A 19,618-nucleotide genomic window follows, 5' to 3' on the forward strand; every position below is an offset into this window, starting at 1 on the left:
TCATGGGGCTCCTGCCAAACTCTATGCCTACTGTGTCAGTACAGGACAAGGTGCACCATGACTCGTCAAACCATGTGACTTTTTTCCAGTGTCCAGTCACTGTGTCCCTGATAACTGTAGATGAACTTTCTGGTTCTTTGCAGAAATCAGTGGTTTCCTTATAGGCATGCCACTGCCAATATCGATCCTCTTCAATTCCCTGGACATAGTTCAGTGAGTTATGGGTTGTGAACAGCCTTCATCAAATGCTTCAGTCAATTGCTGCACACAGGACGTTCTGTTTGTTACAAGCCTCATTACTAACAGACTGTCTTAGGACTACAGTTATGTCTCTTAGACAAGCAATGTGGTTTGGTTTTACACTGATTAAACACCCAGGATATCTCGCCTTTTGAGAAACCAGTCAGTTCTGCTGTTTTCAAAATCATGGCTCCAGACAGGTGAGCACCCACAATACACCTTTCATCGAACTCTGAAAGATCCTTCGTTTTTCCCATTGTGATCAACACTGTTGGTTACTGACTAGCTGCATTCTTAAATAGTTGCCTAGAACATGTGATGCAAGTATTTTGCATATACATTACATAAGTGACATTTTCTTACATCTGCATAAAGGTTTCTAATTCAGTGGCCAGTATGTGTGCTTATGTATATAGATATATAGCAGTGCAGTCTGTCATCACCTGGAAAAACTTTATTCAGTTAATGATGACTATCATCAGTTCATAAAGATCAAAGGAATAGTTTGCCATAGTAGAAGCCTTGCTGTTGATGAGTTTACTTTAGAATTAATTTATACCATGGAGCTTTTGCTGGGATTGTTTAGTAGTTGTCTATAGTGAGATAATTTGCTATAATGCTGTTTCCTGTTGTAATAAATAGGAAACAGCACTTTTCTTTCTGTCAAAAACAGACAAGTAAACGAGATCGTAATTGTAGTAGGTACTAATGACTTAACTAGTGAGAGGTTCAGTATGAGGGAGGACATGAAAGGATTGCCAGAAGAGGTGAAGGTGAAGAGTCAGAAAGTGAAAATAGTAAATATATTACCTCATTATGATAAAAATGAATTAAGAAAAAGGGGTATGATGGCAAATGATTCAATGCATAGCTGTGTAGAAAGAATGGATGCGAGTTTTTGGATGTGTGGAGTGAGTTTGAGGGAAGATTAGATTTGTATAAGAGGGACAGCCTACACTTGAATGCATTTGGTATCAGCAGTCTTGAAAAACTAATAACTGGTATGAGACTTAACACAGAGTGTCAGGGAAACTATAATGGGAGGAATGGTGAGAATATGAGTGTAAGAGTGACAATGTTATATAGCTGTGCTAATGAAGGAATGGGCATTATCATGGAAATGATTATGAGGAGAGAACGATTTCGACATTGTTTCTGGTTCAGACCATCAAACATGTGCAAAGATGTCTACATGAATAAGTCACTAGGAAAGAATAGAAATTTGCAAGTTGCCCAACTGTATCATGCAGACTACAGACAAGAGTATACAAAAGAACATGCAGGTAGATTATTATGTTTATACATGAATGCTAGGAGTATCAGAAACAATGGGATAGAGTTTGTTGGTCAATATGTTGGGACCTTAGATTATTGGCATTAGTGAGAGTTGGCTGTCAGAATCGGCAAACTAACTGGTATTGAGTGTAAAGGGTACAGTATTTTTAGGAAGGATAGACAGGAGAGGAGGGGCATGCTGCTAATTGTATCAGATGACTTGAATCCAGTTAGTATTTGAGACCTGTGAGTGTACTACTAGTAACAATATCTCATGTGGCAGTATATTTGAAGCCATCTGGCATGAGGTGGAATTTAACAAGATCAATTACATAGTGGGGCGTTGTTACAGACTTGGTGGATCACTTGCTAGTGATGAAGAAATACATCACCAAATGGAGGCAGTAGATGTGAAAAAGAGTAATGGGAGACTTCAATTATTCAAATATTGATCGGGTAGCAGTAAAATCTCATGAGAAGAATGAAACTGAATTTATTGAGCTGTTGCGATACAACTTCCTCAAGCAGCATGTGACAACAGGAACTTGAGATCAAAGAGTGTCAGATTTGACTATAGTTAAAGTTAAAGTCAGTTAAAGATGTAGCTATTCTGCCTCCAGTAGGTGACAGTGATCATGCAGTACTCACTTGGGAAGTGACTAAGTTTATGAATGTTCCCTTCAGAAAAGGTTACATGCTGAACTATAAAGCAGGAAATTATGACCAACCGAGGAGTATACTGAGTTCATCAGAATGGTATTGGCTGCTGGATGGGAAGAATATTGACAGTGAATGGGAAGCATTTGAAAATTACAGGCAACCCTCGGTTTATGCCGATTTGCAATAATGCCTGTTGCCTGCACGTGCTTTCTTACTGTAGTGTGGTTGACTGAGAAACGACGCTAGCAGGCACTTGTTAGATCCTGAATGGAGAGCTTTACAAGTAAATTCTTTATTCGGGATTTAACATAATAAACTACTACTAATTAAGGAGATATCTGCACATCAGCTAATAATTATTGTTTTATGTATTTGAAGTATTGTTTTATGTTTTGTAATAATGTGTAGTCCATGTTTGCCATATAGTGAGAGTTATTGTTAGGTTATTTGTAATTCCCAAGTAAGCTGTCTAGTACATTGCGAAATTCTGAGAAAAATTATAAGTAGTAATCCGGATTTATTGCGTATAATCTGTACGAGTCAAGCGTAGCGATGGAGGCTATACCTACGAAAAAATGACGTCAGAGCGGCTACCTAGAATAATGTAACCTGACAGGTTAGGGAGAGTGTAGGATCACCCAAGGGGCATGAACGATGGGGGTTCGTGGGTGAAAACCACATCGAATAGATTGCGCCTGAATAGGGCGAATAAAAGACGAAGCACGCCGTTTTAGGGGGCCTTTTGACCTTTTGATCTTCAGTTGTGGGATTCGAGTTTTAGGGGGAGTTGGTTGGAGGATTCGTGAGAGAGCGGTGGGCCGACTACAGTAATGACGGACGGCAGGTTCTTTTCTTGAGAATGCCTGAAGATTTTCAAGCAGAGCTGATCATGATACGACGGCCTATGTGGAATTGAGCCTCAGCAGAATGTCCCATTGGAGAAAGTTTCCTGCGGAGCGGTAGACAGCACGCAACAGTCTAAAACGATTAGAAGAAAAAGCATAGTACATCGCCAGGCGCAAAGACGGCTGAAGAATAGGCAGAGGTAATCCAGACCTACATAAGATGGCGGCATGAAATCTGAAAAAGATCTGGTAATGTAAGAGTTTTCGTTCTATGTTAAAATTCGTTTAGAAGAACAAGAAATTTGTATGCATTGTAACTAAAGGACACTAGTAGAGAACTTTTAGTGAGAATTTGACTGAATTAATTAAGCCCTTGTGGAACAAAGAAGAGTTGTTAATAGGCAGTAATTTGTGAATGGCTAGGATTGCTTAAATGAAATTTAGAATTAAGATAATTATTGATAGAATATTAATGAAAGTGTTCAATGCGTATTCCGCGAATAACTTGTGAAAGGAATTATATAGTAGTAGTATTATGCTTAAACCTAATCTTATCCTTTCATAATTGAAGGATTTAACTTGCTCTGATTCATTGTGATTTAGTATAACCCTTAACTTACAGTGAATTTTGATCCATTGAGTATTTTAACTTACATAGCTGTAAATGTTTTATGTTTTTCCAATAAACCTATTTTGTACCTTATACCTGAGTTTTTGCCTGATTACGAATTTAAACCACCACTTATGAAATAGAACCTTTTTGGCTGGAAGGAATTTAGATATAATTGCTTAAGTGAGAATCGGTCTATGACTGCTAACTGAATCTGCACAGCGCTAGTGTGAGATAAAATAACTGTGTGTATCCCTTTAGAATTTAGAAATATTTCCCTGAACAAGAGTCTCTTCTGTTATAGGATATTGGCTGGCGCAGCAAAATATAAATTTTGCCAATATCCAAAGAGGAGATAGATCTGAATTAATATCTTAAGGGCATGACAGTAGATTAGAAGGAGAGTTATTATAGAGGTAGAATAAGATATAATATAAGGTAAGCAGTGACATAACAATAGAGCAGCTGGTAGGATTTTGATTGTATGAGGTTTTAAGTAAGCAAAAGGATAGATTCAAGAAACAGTAAATTAATGTATAATAAGATTTAAACTGACGATTTAACAACAGAATAGACACTACTATTTAACACACTCTAGTGTTTGAGTGTTTACCGAGCTACTACGACGTATATGTATCAAACCTAGTTTTAATGTTGAATCTACCTAATTGTTCTATTTAATTTTTTTTATGTACATACGTATTTAAATTGATACAGTACGTAATTACATACCATGTCTGATAATAGAAGTGCAGAAAAATTAACAGAACTTGGTGTTAAGAAGGCGCGGAAATCAATCACACTTGAAAAGAAGATGGAGGTGATTCAAAGAATGGAAGATGGGCAGACACGTGCTAATGTATGTAGAAGTATGAACTTACCTCCTTCAACTGTTACTGCAATTATGAAAAATGCAGATAGAATAAAACAGTCTGCGCAACAATGTACCGCACTAAATGCAAAGCATGTACGTTATAGCAGGGGTAAACTTCATGAAAAAAATAGAAAAATTATTATCATTATGGGTGGATGACTTGAATCAGAAAAACACTTCTCTGATGCAGGCTGTTATAACTGAGAAAGCAAAAACAATTTTTGAGGATCTTAAAAAGACAGATGGAGGAGAAGAAACATTTTTAGGAAGCAAAGGTTGGTTCATGAGATTTAAGTCTCGAAGTAAGTGCCACAGTGTCAATTTATGTGGTGAGGAGGCAAGTGCAGATGTTGCAGCAGCTGCTGCTTTTCCTAAAGAATTTCAAGACTGTGTAGAACAAGGAAGTTATCCTCCTGATCTCATTTTTAATGTTGATAAGACTGGGCTTTACTGGAAAAAGTTGCCATCACGCACCTTCATTTCCTGTGAAGAATGTTCCGCTCCAGGTTTTAAATCTGCAAAAAACTTATGCTTTTGTTGGGTGCAAATGTCTCCGGAACTTTGAAGCTTAAATCAATGTTGGTGTACCATTCACAGACATCACGTGCCTTCAAGGGTCTAAAAGTCATGCTGCCTGGAAATGGAACAAGAAAGCTTGGGTTACACAAGACGTTTTTATAGATTGGTACACAAATTATTTTTGTCCTACCGTGCTTCGCTTCTGTAAAGAAAATGATTTGCCAGCCAAGGCATTGCTTCTCTTGGATAATGCCCCTGGACAGCCTCAAAACCTTGCTGAAGTAAGAACACCATTGGATGTCAAGGTTGTTTACATGCCCCCAAACACAACATCGCTTTTGCAACTGATGGATCAGGGGATTATATCAATCTTCAAAGCCTATTACCTGCATATAACATTTATGGAAAAGGTAAGAGTCTTGGACACTTCAGGAAAAACTATTAAAGACTATTGGCGGTCATTCGATAATTTGAAGGGCATTAATAACATCGAGGTAGCTTAGAACAATGTGTCAGCAAAGTGTTTAAAAGGAGCATGGCGAAAACTTCTTCCAGCATTTATTCATGACTTCGAGGAATTAGCGCAAGAGGAGAATGTTATTGAAGATGTTACCAAGCTTGCACGAGAGGTGGGATTGTATGATATTATAGCTGAAGATGTGACAGAAGTCTTAGAGAGCCATGATAAACCGCTTTCCAATGAAGACTTAAAAGAATTAGCCAAACAATTAAGTCAACATCCAAAGGAGGAGAAGGAAAACAAAGAAGGTCCTCTGTGAGATATGAAAATGGCTGATTTACAGCGTATCCTGGCAAGCATAGAGACATTGACTGATGAACTCTGTGAAATGGACCACGATCGGGAATGGAGTGCGAACATAAAAAGGAGTATAATCACATCTATTCGACCTTATGCTGAACTCCTTAAAGAAAGAAAAAGAAAATCTAGGCAGTTAATACTGGATACTTTTTAAAAAAAAATGCAGGTGATCCGAAACCAGAAACTTCAACATAGAAATATGTAATATCTTTTTTGAAGTTTCATATTTTTTGTATATAATTTTGTTTTGTTTTCTTCATTAATAATTTTATTTTAACAAATATATATGTATGTATTATGAAAGCTTTAAATATAATAATGTTACACATACTTCATGTGCATATTTTTTGACTGTGTGGAAGATAACTTCATACCTCTCATTAAAATTGGGTTCGTTTTATGCCGATTCAGTTTACTCCCGTTTTTTCAGGAACGGAACTGAGGCGTAAACTGAGGGTTGCCTGTACTTAAATGATGCAATATCAGAATGTGTCCCAATAGTTCGAAGAATAAATATGGTAGGAGTCAAATGGGTGTGTAATCTTATTAAGCAAGAGATTCATAAGAAACGGATGATCTGGAAGGAATACCATGTGCATAAGGGTGATGTCCCACTGAAAATTATAAGCAGCAAACTAGAATAGTCAGAACTGTTGTACTGAAAGCTAAGTCTTAATATGAAAAGAAACTGGCTCTGCAAGCTAAAGAATGCTATCAATATGCTATAAGTAAAAGAAATAACGAATATGAAAGAATAACTGTACTGAATGCAGATGGTGTGAAGGTGACAGATGATGAAGTTGTTCAACTAATGAGTGCCTGTTTTGTTAAAGCTATCAACCTGATGTATGCAACATTGAGTTCATTGCTACCTCTTCACTGAATGAAGAAAGTCAGGTATATGAAGAGGAGGTATTAGAGCTATTGCACAAACTGAATAAGAATTCTGCAGTGCTCCAAAAACAAGTTGGCAATAGCAGGAGAAATAGGATTGCTCATTGCTGTTCCTTCGATTTGTTGATATAACTTGTTTTTAAAGGGAAAAATAACCAGAATGTATTACAAAATCAAATATTTTTTACAATGTCTGAAGGAAATTCTTGTTGCAATAATTCAATGCTGTCATATAAAGGAACATTGCTAAATAATGGAACAACATGTAAACTGATCATAATATCTGAAACATCCAAATGAAGAGCTGAAATTTTATTTTTGAAATCCAAAGTATTTTTTATGTAAGTAGCAGTTCTTCTAGTTGAAGGAAGTGAGTAAATTTGATAAAAATTTAGAAATGTTATAAGTGGTACAACCTATACAATCTACAACTGATCTCATCAGAATACCTGGTTTATGAACTGTGGAAGACCATACAATCTAGGTGGAAGACCGAAGAAGGTTTTAAGTTTTTTCTTTTGATCTTCATCCTATGTAGATACATTATCTATAAGAGAATTAAATCTTTTTAATTGACTCCTGGTGGAATTCAGTGTGAGGGGGGCCTCTAAGTTGAATAGTCACAGAATAATAGATACATTTTTCTCTCATATTCTCTTCTATCTTGAATAACTACAGCCTTCACTTTGTCAACTTTCGTAATAATTAAATTATTATTATTCTTCAGTGATTTCAGTGCTTTAAATTCAGAGTAAGATAGATTAGGACAAGGAGACTTGGCATTTCAAAATGTGTCCTGTTGGATGTTTTTTGGAATAAGGATCAAATACCTCTATGTTATGAAAAAAATCCATCAATGGTACCTTATTTGGAGCATTGCCGAAATTATGTCCTTTTGATAAAACAAAACCTTCTTCAGTCGTCTACCTAGATTGTATGGCTCTTCTGATGAACTATAACAGTTTGCAGTCTTCTTTTTTAGCAGGGATGCTTAAGGGTCAAAGCTGTATATCTGAAAGGCCTCTACATAGCCTTTAACCACCTAATCGGCCATATGGATGAAATACACATCCTTATTGGCTTTGTATCACATATCACATATATTTTAATGTAATATCAATGGTATTACAATTTTAATATGCACTTCGCATCCACGATAAGCTTGACATTTATAGACGTCCTAGCCAGTTGGGTGGTTAAAGGAATGCTGAGAACCGACCAGGGCTTCTGACCTAATGTCTAATCCTCACCTTCTCGCGGTACACACTGTTAGGTATCTACCTGGTTACTGAACGAATGAGGATGGGCTTGCAATTTGGGATTTAGCTGACCAAATTGTATTCTTATTGGCTTAAACCAAAATAAAAAATGATGGTACAACATGACAGAATTTCATGGCTGCTGGGGTGTCGCCTGGTTAAACAAGGCCCCCATTGTTTTCGCCAGGGAAAACAGCAAAAAATCAGCTACTGGAACAAATCCTAAAAACCCATCGCAACTCAACATCACCAGAGATCAAGATCAGTATTATCAACATAAGAAGCCTGAATGGCAAAGAAATGGAGCAAGCTGAGGAATTGGATAAGTACCAGATTGACATAATAGGGGTGATTGAAACCAAAAAGACAAAAACTAGTGAGATCTTTCTGAGCAATAAATACAAAATGTTATATTCAAGCAATGGCAATCAAGGAAATCAAAGGTAGAAGTGGAGGAATTTTTTGAGGATTAGAGAAAGCACACAATGAAAAAGGAAAAGTTGGTCCTTGTGGGGGATCTAAATAGTAGAGTAGGAAATGATTGTCAGACTTACAAAATTATTTTGGGAAAATTTGGAGAAAAGAGCAAAGCTAATAATAATACAAATACCTGTTGGTTTTCTGTTCAGGACATGGACTGGTTATTACTAACACAATGTTCCAACATAAAAATATGCACAAACTCACATGGAGAGAAGAGGCAACGAATAAGAAAAGTCTCATTGACTATGTTATTGTTGATAGTGATGTTTTATCTCTGGTGCAGGACACCAGAGTGTACAGAGGATTTGAAATTGGAAGTGATCACCATTTAGTCTTGAGCAGGATAAAATTGAATTTCATATTGAAAAGAAGAACATGTAAGATAGTTTTAAAGCGAATAAATAGTTGAACAATTCTCAGATGTGAACTGTAGACTAAAATACACCAGAATTATTGAAGAAAAAATGAAAGAGTTTGAGAACAGGAACCAAACCTTGGAGATTCAATGGCAAGCTCTGAAAAAAACATTGATTGATTTCAGCCAGAGAGGCATGTGGTGAAGTTGTCTGCAAGGATGGAAAAATCAGAACTCCATGGTGGACACAGGAAGTTAAAGAGGCAGTGAAGGAAAAGAAGAAAGCATATCAAACGTTTCTGGCAAATAAGTCAGCTTGTGCTCTTAGAGAATACAGGGACAAATGTAAGAACGCTAAACACTGTGTAAAACTATCTAAACAAAAGTCATGGGAAGACTTTGGTAAGACATAGAAAATAAATATCAAGAAGGTGGCAAGATATTCTGAAGGTTGTTGAAGAAGCTCAGAAATGGAGGAAAGAGTGCTGTAAAAGAAATTATAAATGTGATGATAAATGTGAAAGAGATGGTAAATGTGATATGGAAACTGGAGAAAAAGATATCCTTGAAGTATGGAGTAATTACTTCGAAAAATTGCTAAATGAAACTAGCAGTGATGACAGCACAATGTTAAAAAAACACTGACCAGGCATGCAAGTAGAAAAAGCCATGAAAGGAGTAGATGATATTTGACCAGAAATGCTCAAGTATGGAGGTATAAAAGTCTTACAATGGCTGTACTAAATAATTAAGAGGGACGAATTCCAGATGATTGGAGTAGAACTCTCATAATACCCATATATAAAAAGGGGAATAAAACTGAATGTGAGAATTATAGAGGTATTTCTCTACTGAGTGTTTCTGGTAAGATTTATGCCAGTATACTTGAGAATCGGTTGACAAGAATTCTGGAAGAGAAGCTTTGTGAAGAACAAGCTGTTCAGGCCAAATAGAGGCTGTCAGGATCAGATTTTCCCTTTACGACAAATAGTTGAGAAGTCATGGGAATATAACAAAGATCTGTATTTAACCCTCTCATGCATAAGGGCCGCAATGAGGACACATCAAAATGTCCTCAAATGAGGACATCATTTAGCAAAATTAATGAATTCATGGTAATACTGTAAGATTAAATGGTACTGTATCATCATTATAATTTTTTATAAATGAATATAAAAATTCATGCATGAGAGGGTTAAGTTTTGTAGATCTGGAAAAAACATGTGACAAGGTGCCAAGAGATAAGCTATTCAAAACTCTACAGTTGTATGGTGTTGGGGGGGGGGCATTGTATTAAGCAATACTTAGTCTTTATTTGAGTTGTAAGTTAGCAGTTAGAATTGAAGGAAGTACAGGAAGATGGTTTAATATTAAATCTGGTGTCAGACAAGGATGTACATTATCCCCACTGTTATTCATTATCTATATTGATCACATTATGAAGGAAAGTGGTATTAAATCTGATATCAAAATTGGAGATGTTAATCTCAGCTGTTTGCTTTATGCGGATGATGTTATACTTCTAAATAAATCCACTACAAGTCTGCAAGATTCCCTAACTAAATTGAATAACTGTTTGTAATAGATATGGTATGAAGGTTAGCAATAAGAAGACAATGAAAATAGGCAGAAGCATTGAAAATATCAACTGTTTTAAATGGAGAACCTATAGAAGAAGTAAAACAGTTCAGCTACTTAGGCACGATTTTTTAGTGAAGATGGTAAATTAAATATGGAAATAGACAACAGAATCAATAAAGCTGATATGGTAGGAAGTCATCTGAATAAATTTATATGGAATAAGAGAGAAATTAGTCAAAACACTAAATTAGCTGTATACAAGAGAGTGTTCAAATCGGTGCTTTTTTTCTGGCAGTACGCAGTACCCACACCTTTTTTCTTAAGTTTTTATAATTTGCGATTTATTGACTGCAAAATGTATTATAAATATTCTAGTAGATGGTACTGTGTTCACAAATTGAATTTTCAGTTTTGAGTACTCATAGGTTGGTACCCTGCTTTCCTGTTTCATAGGTTGGTATGCAGCCGGAAACAGGAAGTTGTGTTCACTTCCGATTGCTTCCAATATCTGTTTATCAGTCTATATTCACTCTGCAACAGGCAGGTGTTCACGTGAGTTTTGAATTAATCTAAGTTAAATCAGTGCAATCATTGTTCAAAATGAATAAAATAAGTAGTTAGTTTATGCCAGTGAGTAAAAAAAGGAAGGCTGAAGAAGCAGAAATTGTTGAATCTACTTGTGATCCTGTAAAACAGAAAACTAGTACTGAAAATACACTTGGTGAAGAGGATCACAAAACCAAGACCTAAAATCCACATGGTCAAAAGGAGCAGATTCTGATAATGATTGGCCTGAATTTTGAACACTTTTGCAGAAAAATGACTCTGCGAGAGAAACGAGTGGCTGTATGTCAAGAATATAATGTTGAGCTGTAAAGTGTGTCGTGATGTCGGAAGTCTTGCTGTCGCTAAACACATGGGAACAAAAATTTCAGTGGAATGGGCAAATGGTAAAATCAGTCATTTTGGAGAATCTTGCAAACGACAGTTAATGTCATTAAGAAAAATGCTTTATGATCATAAGGAGAGTGCAATGCACAAAGCATGCCAAAAAATAAAATCTGAAGCCAAATACAAAACATTAGAGAAAGTTTTTCTCGATACTTTGTCTCATAATAAAGACATAACAGGAAAAGTGTTTTGAACCGCTTACAAAGTTGTGAGGAGAAATCAATCATTTAACAACTTTGAAAATGAAATATATTTACAGGAACTTAATGGCCTAGACATGGGATATATTCGTCATTCTGCAGATGCTTGCATTAACATTGTGAGCCATATCGCAAATGAAATGAGAAAAACATTCGACAATATAATGAACTCCAAGAACAAAATATCATTACTTATTGATGAATCGACAACTGTGAGTAACACAACAACATTGATTGTTATTGTTAGTGTAGTTCTTCCTGAACTTTCGGTTCCTGTGAGTCTTTTCCTAGATTTGATCGAATTATCAGATGTAACTGCTAGAGGAATTCTAAACTCTTTAATTAGTCATATTGAGTGTTTAGGATTATCTGAAGATTACTTAAAGGAGTATTTATTGTCTGTAACTTGTGATGGTGCAGCAGTGTTGTTTGGTGTGCATAATGGTGTAAGGAGGCTAATGCAAGAGAAGTTTCCTGGTGTTATTTTCTGGCATTGTGCTAGCCATTGCCTTCAAATGTCTCTTAGTGACATAGTGAACAACGTGGCAAGAGTGAATCACTTTAAGAGTTTCATGGACAAGCTTTAATTATTCCTAGCATTTATTTATTCCTAGCATTCCTCTACAATATGTTAAATTGTAGAGGAATGCTAGGGAATTACAGGAAGGTGCAGTGACTCAAGAACTTCAACTTCTTAAAATTGGCAGAATTTTAAGCACTCGCTGGGTTGCATCTAGCTTTCGCACTGTTTCTGCAGTGTGGCAAGACTTTGAACCCTCGTCCATCACTTTCTGGAGGCAAAAGAAAACAGCAGTTCAAAGGGATTGAACTCCACAAAAATGAAAGACACAGCCCAGCAATAAGTTCATCTGCTTTCTATAAAAGTCTGAAAGAAGCTGTTGGAAAGCATCTGCTTGAAGTAGATGATACTGATTTGCCTGAATGTGCTAAGATTTTAGATTCCAAGTATTGGCCAGAAAATCCTGGGAAGCATCTGACATTTGGTGAAGCTGAAATTAAAAAGCATGCAAATTTTGCTTAAATGAAAGAGAAGCAGTTCGTGGTTTCTGTGAATATCTTCAAGAAAATAAAGTCCCAGACATACTGCTTCCTCTAAAGCACACTTTGGGCACAATTGCAATATCTTCCAGTGAATATGAAAGGGATTTCTCTCAGATGAATCTTATAGTAACTTCATGTAGGTCACCTCTGCTTGTACGGACAACTTCTGCACTGATGTTCATCAGGATAGTAGGACCTTCTCTCATTCATTTCAACCCTAGCAAATATGTGGACACATGGCTGCAGAATAAAGACAAGGTCGTTATTCTGCAGTTGATACCAAAAGCAAGAAGCAATCTAGAGACGACAAGGGTATATAATAGGATATGTTAAAAGTGTGGAAGTTGCTGTAATAACATCTTCATGGTGAGTACCAGAACCTTTTTTTCCAGAAAAAAAAAAAAAAACTAGTTCAAACCAATTTTAACTTATGGATCTGAGCGCTGGGTCAGAAGTAAAACACTTGACCAAAGACTAGAGACCCCAGATATGAGAGTCCTGAGAAAGATTAGGGGCATGAACAAATAGCCTGAATGGCAATATCGTATTAAAAATGAGACTATTAGGAAAGAACTTGACATTGTCAGCATCCAGGAGTGTGTTAGCAGAGCTAATCTCAGGTGGTATGATCACTTAAACAGATTGGGAGAGGAAAGATTAGCAAAACAAGTGCTCCTGCCAGGTTGGCAGGAAAAAGACCCAGAGGAAGATCAAGATATAGGTGGATTGATACAGTAAGAAGTGCCTTTGAAGATAGAAATATAAGATCCGACAATGTTGGAATCTTGACAGGTAACAGATTGATTTGGAGGAAAATTGTAGATAGGAAGTTAGTGATGATGTAAATTTTTCATATAGTACTATCATATCCTGTACACCCCTTGTGGGTAAATGTCAAGAATTTGATGATGATGCTTTTTTAGGTTCTGATATTTGCTGAAAAGAAGCAAGATGTAGATGCTATTCATGAATATCTCCTCCTGAAAGGAATAGAAGCAGTTGCCATTCATGGTGGAAAAGGTAGATTAATTTTGTATGTATTTAAAATAGTATGCAATTAAATTCTAGTGTAACACTTAAAGTCATCTAACTAGACAGTACAGCTCAAAATCGTCTCTTGGAAACTACTGCCACCATGAAATCTAATCCCTAATACTGTATATTGTTGTCCCCTTCTATAGCTGCTGTATCATATACTGTAATGCTTTTGTTATTTATATGCAACAAATAACACTCTATTATCATCCGGAGGTTTCTTTGGTTAAGAAGTTCAATCGAATTATTTCGGTTTTGTGACCACATTTTTATTAAAAAAGACTGCTTTTTAAAACTAAACAAGTACTAAAAATACAAACCTGACAAGTTTCGTTAGTCTGATGACTAACGAAACGAAACTTGTCGATTGAACACTATTATGTCCAAGGTATTCCAGAATCTTTGCTGTTTCTTTTTTCTTTTATTTTATATTGTATCCTGGCCCATCCGGAAAGAAAACACATTTTGTAGTGTGATGATGCTTGTTGATTGGAAAGTCCGTAACTTGTTTCTGTGTAAGAACTTTTTTTTTGTCGAAGGTGAAGTAGCTAATCTCATGTATGAGGTGGTAGTGGGTTTTTTTTCCTTGCAGAAACATGTGTTTTTACCAACTGGCCAGAGAGCACATGTATTGTGATAGAGCAGACCACATAAATAGGATTAACCATCTTATCATTGCTAAAATTAGATTTGTAATATGTTAGTCAGTTTCCTGTAGTAGGTTATCAGACCTAATATAGGTAGTTCCCGCTTTTATGAATTAATTGGTTCCTGGCAACTGTTCGTAAAGTGGGAGTTTATTTGCCTTAGAAATGATGCTATAAGTGAGAGTTAGATTCATAAGAAAGAATATATAACGTACTAAATGATAAGAAAAGACTTTAGTGGCTAAAGATTTACATATTAAAAAAATAAATAAGAAAAATTTTTAATTAAAAAAAGATTCTTTGAAAAAAAAATTAGATCATTTCTATGCCATCAAGGTATAGGAGATATATTAGGAAACTTCGGTGCATCTTTTTTTTTTTCAAAGAAGACTTCGAGTGTCATCTGCTTCATTGACTTTCATTCTTTTCATTTGAAATAGCTTGATAACAAGCAGAAGCATTATTTATTTCATGGAAAAATTTATAAAATCGTTCAATGTCTGAATCTTGTGATTCAAAAATTGCTTGAGCTTTTCGAGAAGTTAAAATGCTTCTTCTAGGCCTTTTAAAGTGAAAAACTGAGTTGGAGCTTCATATTTGTTATCTTCTTTGTCTTTTTTCTTCTTTGTTTCTTTCTTGTGCCTCTAATTCAAGAAGATCATTGGGTGAGAGTTCCATAGTGTGAGATTGAAGCAGCTCATTGAGTTTCAAAATTCATAATCTTTGATAGATCTTCAAAGCCTTGAAAATTACATTAAACTGAAGTCAAAGTTTATGCCATACCCCTTTAATGGTTTTTTCATGAACTTTATGCCAGGCTCTCTGTATTACCTGAATTGTGTCTAAAATGTTAAATCTCTTCCAAAACTCTTTGATAGAAAAGTTTGCATCTTTATGAGTTGCTTCTATTATCATTTCAAAATATTGTGATAATGTGCTTTAAATATCGCAATCACTCCTTGATCTATTGGTTATAAAAGAGAGGTTGTATTCGGAGGTAAAAAGACTATTTTTACATTAGGGCAAATGTAAGCTACTGATGAGGGATGGCAGGGTGCATTGTCAATTATCAGAAGCACTTTAAATTGAATTTTTTTTTTCTCACAATAAAGGTTCACTTCAGGAACAAAGTAATGCATAAGCCAATCTTTGAATAGGGAACCTGTGAGCCAAGCCTTCTTATTTGCCTTCCATATTACTGGGAGAATATCTTTATTAATTCCTTTTAAGTTTCTTGGATTTTCTGATCGATGCACAAATAAGGGTTTTAATTTGCAATTGCCAGCAGTATTTTCTCCTAATAGTAGAGTGATGCAATCTTTTGGTACTTTAAAACCTGGCATCGAGGATTCTTCTTTTGCAATGTAAGTTCTCGCAGGCATCTGTTTCCAAAAAAAGGTCCGTCTCGTCGATGTTAAAATCTGTGTTGGCAAGTAATTTCCTTCGTTAATTATTTCTTATAATTTTTCTATATTTTGAATTTGCAGTCTCACTATTGGCACTTGCAGCTTCACCTTGTACTTTAATGTTATGCCAACCAGTTCACTTTTTATAGCAGTCAAGCCACCCACTACTTGCAGCAAAAGTCTTTTTGCAGTCATCCCCCTTTTTGGTCTTTCAGCATTTTAAAAATAGTTAATGCTTTAGTGCAAATCATGTTTTATTGTTGAGTTTGGTCATTTATCCAAGCAGTTAACAGTTTTTCCATATGAAGAATTATAGTGCCTGTTTCTTTATTACGCAACCATGTAGACTATATTGATTGCACATTTTTTGCTTCTTTCGAATATTTTTCTTTATCCTTTAAAATGATGCAAACTGTAGGAGTGGCAAGAGGAATTTCTCAGAAAGAGCTTTAACATTTTTGATGGCAGGTAATAATTTCGTATTTTTTTTCTCTGACATAATTGTGTTTCTTTTGCTCATTTCCTGGTTTTGCATTGTTGCTTCTTTTTGACATTGTTGGAAAAGTGAAAGGGTTATAGTTAAAAAGAGAACAAAATAAAAAATCAGGTGTAATTGAAGAAAACTATGAATAACACACTCACGTCGCCAAGACTCGTTCTAACTGATCAATATGTTATCGCATCCTTCACCGTGCATAATTTAGAATAAAAATTTATGAAGCGAGAATTTGTAAAGTGAGAACTACCTGTAGTTGGTTGATTGACTCATTACAACATGTTCATATAGACCATAGGGTTAGTTTGCCATAATGAATTTTCTTTAGAATAGCATTGTTAACAGATGACTTGGGTCAGGACTTTTTTTTGGCAACTTATTATAGTGAGAGTTATAACAGTTATGTGCATATTAGTTAAAGTAATTAATATGCAAGTTTAATGGCTTATCACAGCAGGTAAAAGAAGAATATAACTCTTTTCTTTTAGAGTTACACGGTGATCAGCATTCATTTTAAAAATTTATGGAATTTACAACCGTGTTAAAAAAAACTTTTTTATTATCCCGACGTTTCGATCTTCACATCAAGATCATACATCAATATACAAGACAAGCTGAGTTACATTATTAACTGTAAGCTAAAGAAACAATGATTTGATCACGTTATTCTACTGGCATGACCTCTAGTGAAAATAAAAAAAAATTACATCAAGCTAAATTCTATTTACGATGACAGGAATAAAAATTCTTTCAGATGGTTTTCTTTCAGAAACAATGATGTCATATTTTTAGTGTTACAATTCTTATTTTTGCTTTTAATATACTGGATTTTAAAAAACAAAACAGAGAAACTACTTAAGTCAATTACCACTTGGCCTGAAGATATGGTCAAAAAACTATTTCCTCCAGAGCTGTCGAATAAAACTGCTGCTGTACTCATTTTCGCCTTTTTTGGTGTTAAGGATTACACCATCCATATCCCAAAGGACAGTGGCAAGAACCTTCCCTGCTGACTTTTGGTTGCGGAACGTCTTTGGCCGTGGAGAACCTTTGTGTCTCTACTCCATCAACTGTTGTTTGGTCTCTGGGTCATAGTGATGAAGCCATGTTTCAATAGTCACAATAAGAGCCAAAAAATTTGCACCTGATTTCTCAAAATGACCCAAAATCCCTTGCGATGACAGCGCACATTCTCTCTTTTGGGTTGGCATTCAAACATTTGGGGATCCACTTCACTGAGAACTTTTGCACATTCAGATGTTGGTGGATACTGATCCCCAACTCATTCCCTGGATATCCCCAGAGTCTTGCAATGTTTGTTGCTGGTATTCATCTATCATCATGGATCATGGCATGCACTGCATTGCTGTTTTCAGGTGTGATGAATGCTGTGGAAGGTCTTCCTGATCTGGAAGCATTTTTTTTCTCAGGATGGTCAGTTTTAAACTTGGCTACCTACTAGCAACTGTTGCATATGCTAGGACACAGTCCTCTATAGTCTCACACAAAGTTTGGGGAATCTCGGTTGTGGACTTTTCTTGCAGCACGAAAAACTTGATGATAGCCCGCACCTCTGGGTCTTCGAATTTCTTCAAAACCTTCGACATGTCTTCTTATATATCTTAAAAGAAAATGAACAAATTATTACAATTTGATGAAACATGGGAGGTTAAAGAGTTTTAAGATATGTTCTTTCTTGTGGTTATATCAGTTGCTGTAATATCATTTTTGTTCTAGGTATTTATCAGAGCTTTTCAGCACTTCCCCCTCATAACTCTAGTATTGTTATATAATAACATTAATGACTTGTAAGATTCATATAGCTGCACTTTTGTGAATCATTTATCACATGCCTAACCTTTGTCTTATATAAAATGCTAGGATGCATTTTATATAGGGAAAACATGTTTGGAGTTTTATTAGAAATGTTAAGACAAAGTACAGTAGCTCCCCCTCCCTTATCTACAGGGAATACGTTCCAAGAAACCCCCCCCCCCCCCCACACACACACACAGATACTTGAAACTGCAGATAGTACGGAACCCTATATATCCATATTTTCCTATATACATACCTATAATAAAGTTTAATTTATAAATTAGGCACAATAAGAAATTAACAACAATAACTACTTAGAACAATTATAACAAAATACTGCACTAAAAGTTATGTGAATGGAATCTTGGCAACTTCAGCATACTTTTTTTTTATTAATCTAACAGATTAATAAAACGAAGTCAAGAACGTTCACCTTTTCACTTAAAAGGAAGCACTTTACAGCTTCTTTTGGCATATCCGAATTGCCAGCATCACTATTCTTGTGCTTTGGAGTCATTATTAAATAAGACAAGGGTTACTTGAACACAAGCATTGTGATACCATGACAGCTGCTCTGACAACTGAGATGACTACTAAATGACTAACGAGCAGGTAGTGTACATGGTATACCGTGGATATGCTGAACAAAGGGATGATCACGTCTCAGGCAGGATGAGGCAATTTAAAACTTATAAATTGTTTAATTTCTGGAATTTTTCATTTAATATTTTTGGACTGTGGTTGACCATGGATAACTGAAACTGCAGATAAGGGAGACTAAGGTATTTTGATTTAAACATCTGGAACTGACAAACTGTAAAGAACTTTGTTAGTCTCCAAAACTTAAGGAATATGTTCTTTTGTTTCTAATAATATTTACATTGCCACAAAGTAGATACAACCAATTTGTTTTTATAATATGCAACAGCTTAACTTTTTTTGTTTAAATTGTAGATCAAGATGAACGTTCTCGAGCTGTAGAGGCCTTCCGTAAAGGAGAAAAAGATGTTTTAGTAGCTACAGATGTAGCATCAAAAGGTTTAGATTTTGATAATATTCAGCATGTTATAAATTATGATATGCCTGAGGACATTGAAAATTATGGTAAGTTACTTCTTTTTCATGTGCAGTTAAAGGTATTCATACCTTTTTCAACTTCTTTGTCCATGGTAATAAAAATGTTGTTAAAAACAATTTATTTTTATTTTTTGAAATTTCAAAATAGCATAACTTTGAATACAAATGCTTTGAGATGTTTATTTATTTGTTCATCAAAATATACAACAATCTAGAATAAAACTGCATTTAAGCTTCTGTTGTACTTTTTCATAATTTCAACCTGGTTGGCCAAGTGGTTAGCATTAGCATACCTGCTCTTCATCCAGCAGGTTCAAATTCCACTGTGGGCATGGATATTTGTGAGTGTCTTAGGTGGTAGATGAATTTCATTGCATGGTGTGAGACCACTAACTTGCTTAATGGAGCCCTGAAGTGGCTTAAAAAAAAGTTCTGTGTTTGGTTTATAGAGTAGGGTTTCCAAATTATGTGAAAAAAATAAATATAAAAAAATTAAAAAAAAAAACATCTC

At 35.4% G+C, this 19,618-nt stretch overlaps 1 protein-coding gene across 1 annotated transcript in view; it reads left to right on the forward strand.

Moving 5' to 3' along the window:
- Positions 1–19,618, forward strand: part of abs (ATP-dependent RNA helicase abstrakt) — a 222,580-nt gene that overhangs the window by 183,802 nt on the left and 19,160 nt on the right. The window contains exons 12-13 of the mRNA XM_090391777.1: positions 13,552–13,648; positions 18,985–19,134. Coding sequence (XP_090247903.1) covers positions 13,552–13,648; positions 18,985–19,134 — 247 coding nt within the window. The remainder of the gene's footprint in view (positions 1–13,551; positions 13,649–18,984; positions 19,135–19,618) is intronic.

Source organism: Typopeltis vanoorti, chromosome 4, assembly GCF_054136105.1.
Source record: "Typopeltis vanoorti isolate ZY-2024b chromosome 4, IOZ_Tvanoo_1.0, whole genome shotgun sequence".
NCBI lineage: Eukaryota > Metazoa > Arthropoda > Arachnida > Uropygi > Thelyphonidae > Typopeltis > Typopeltis vanoorti.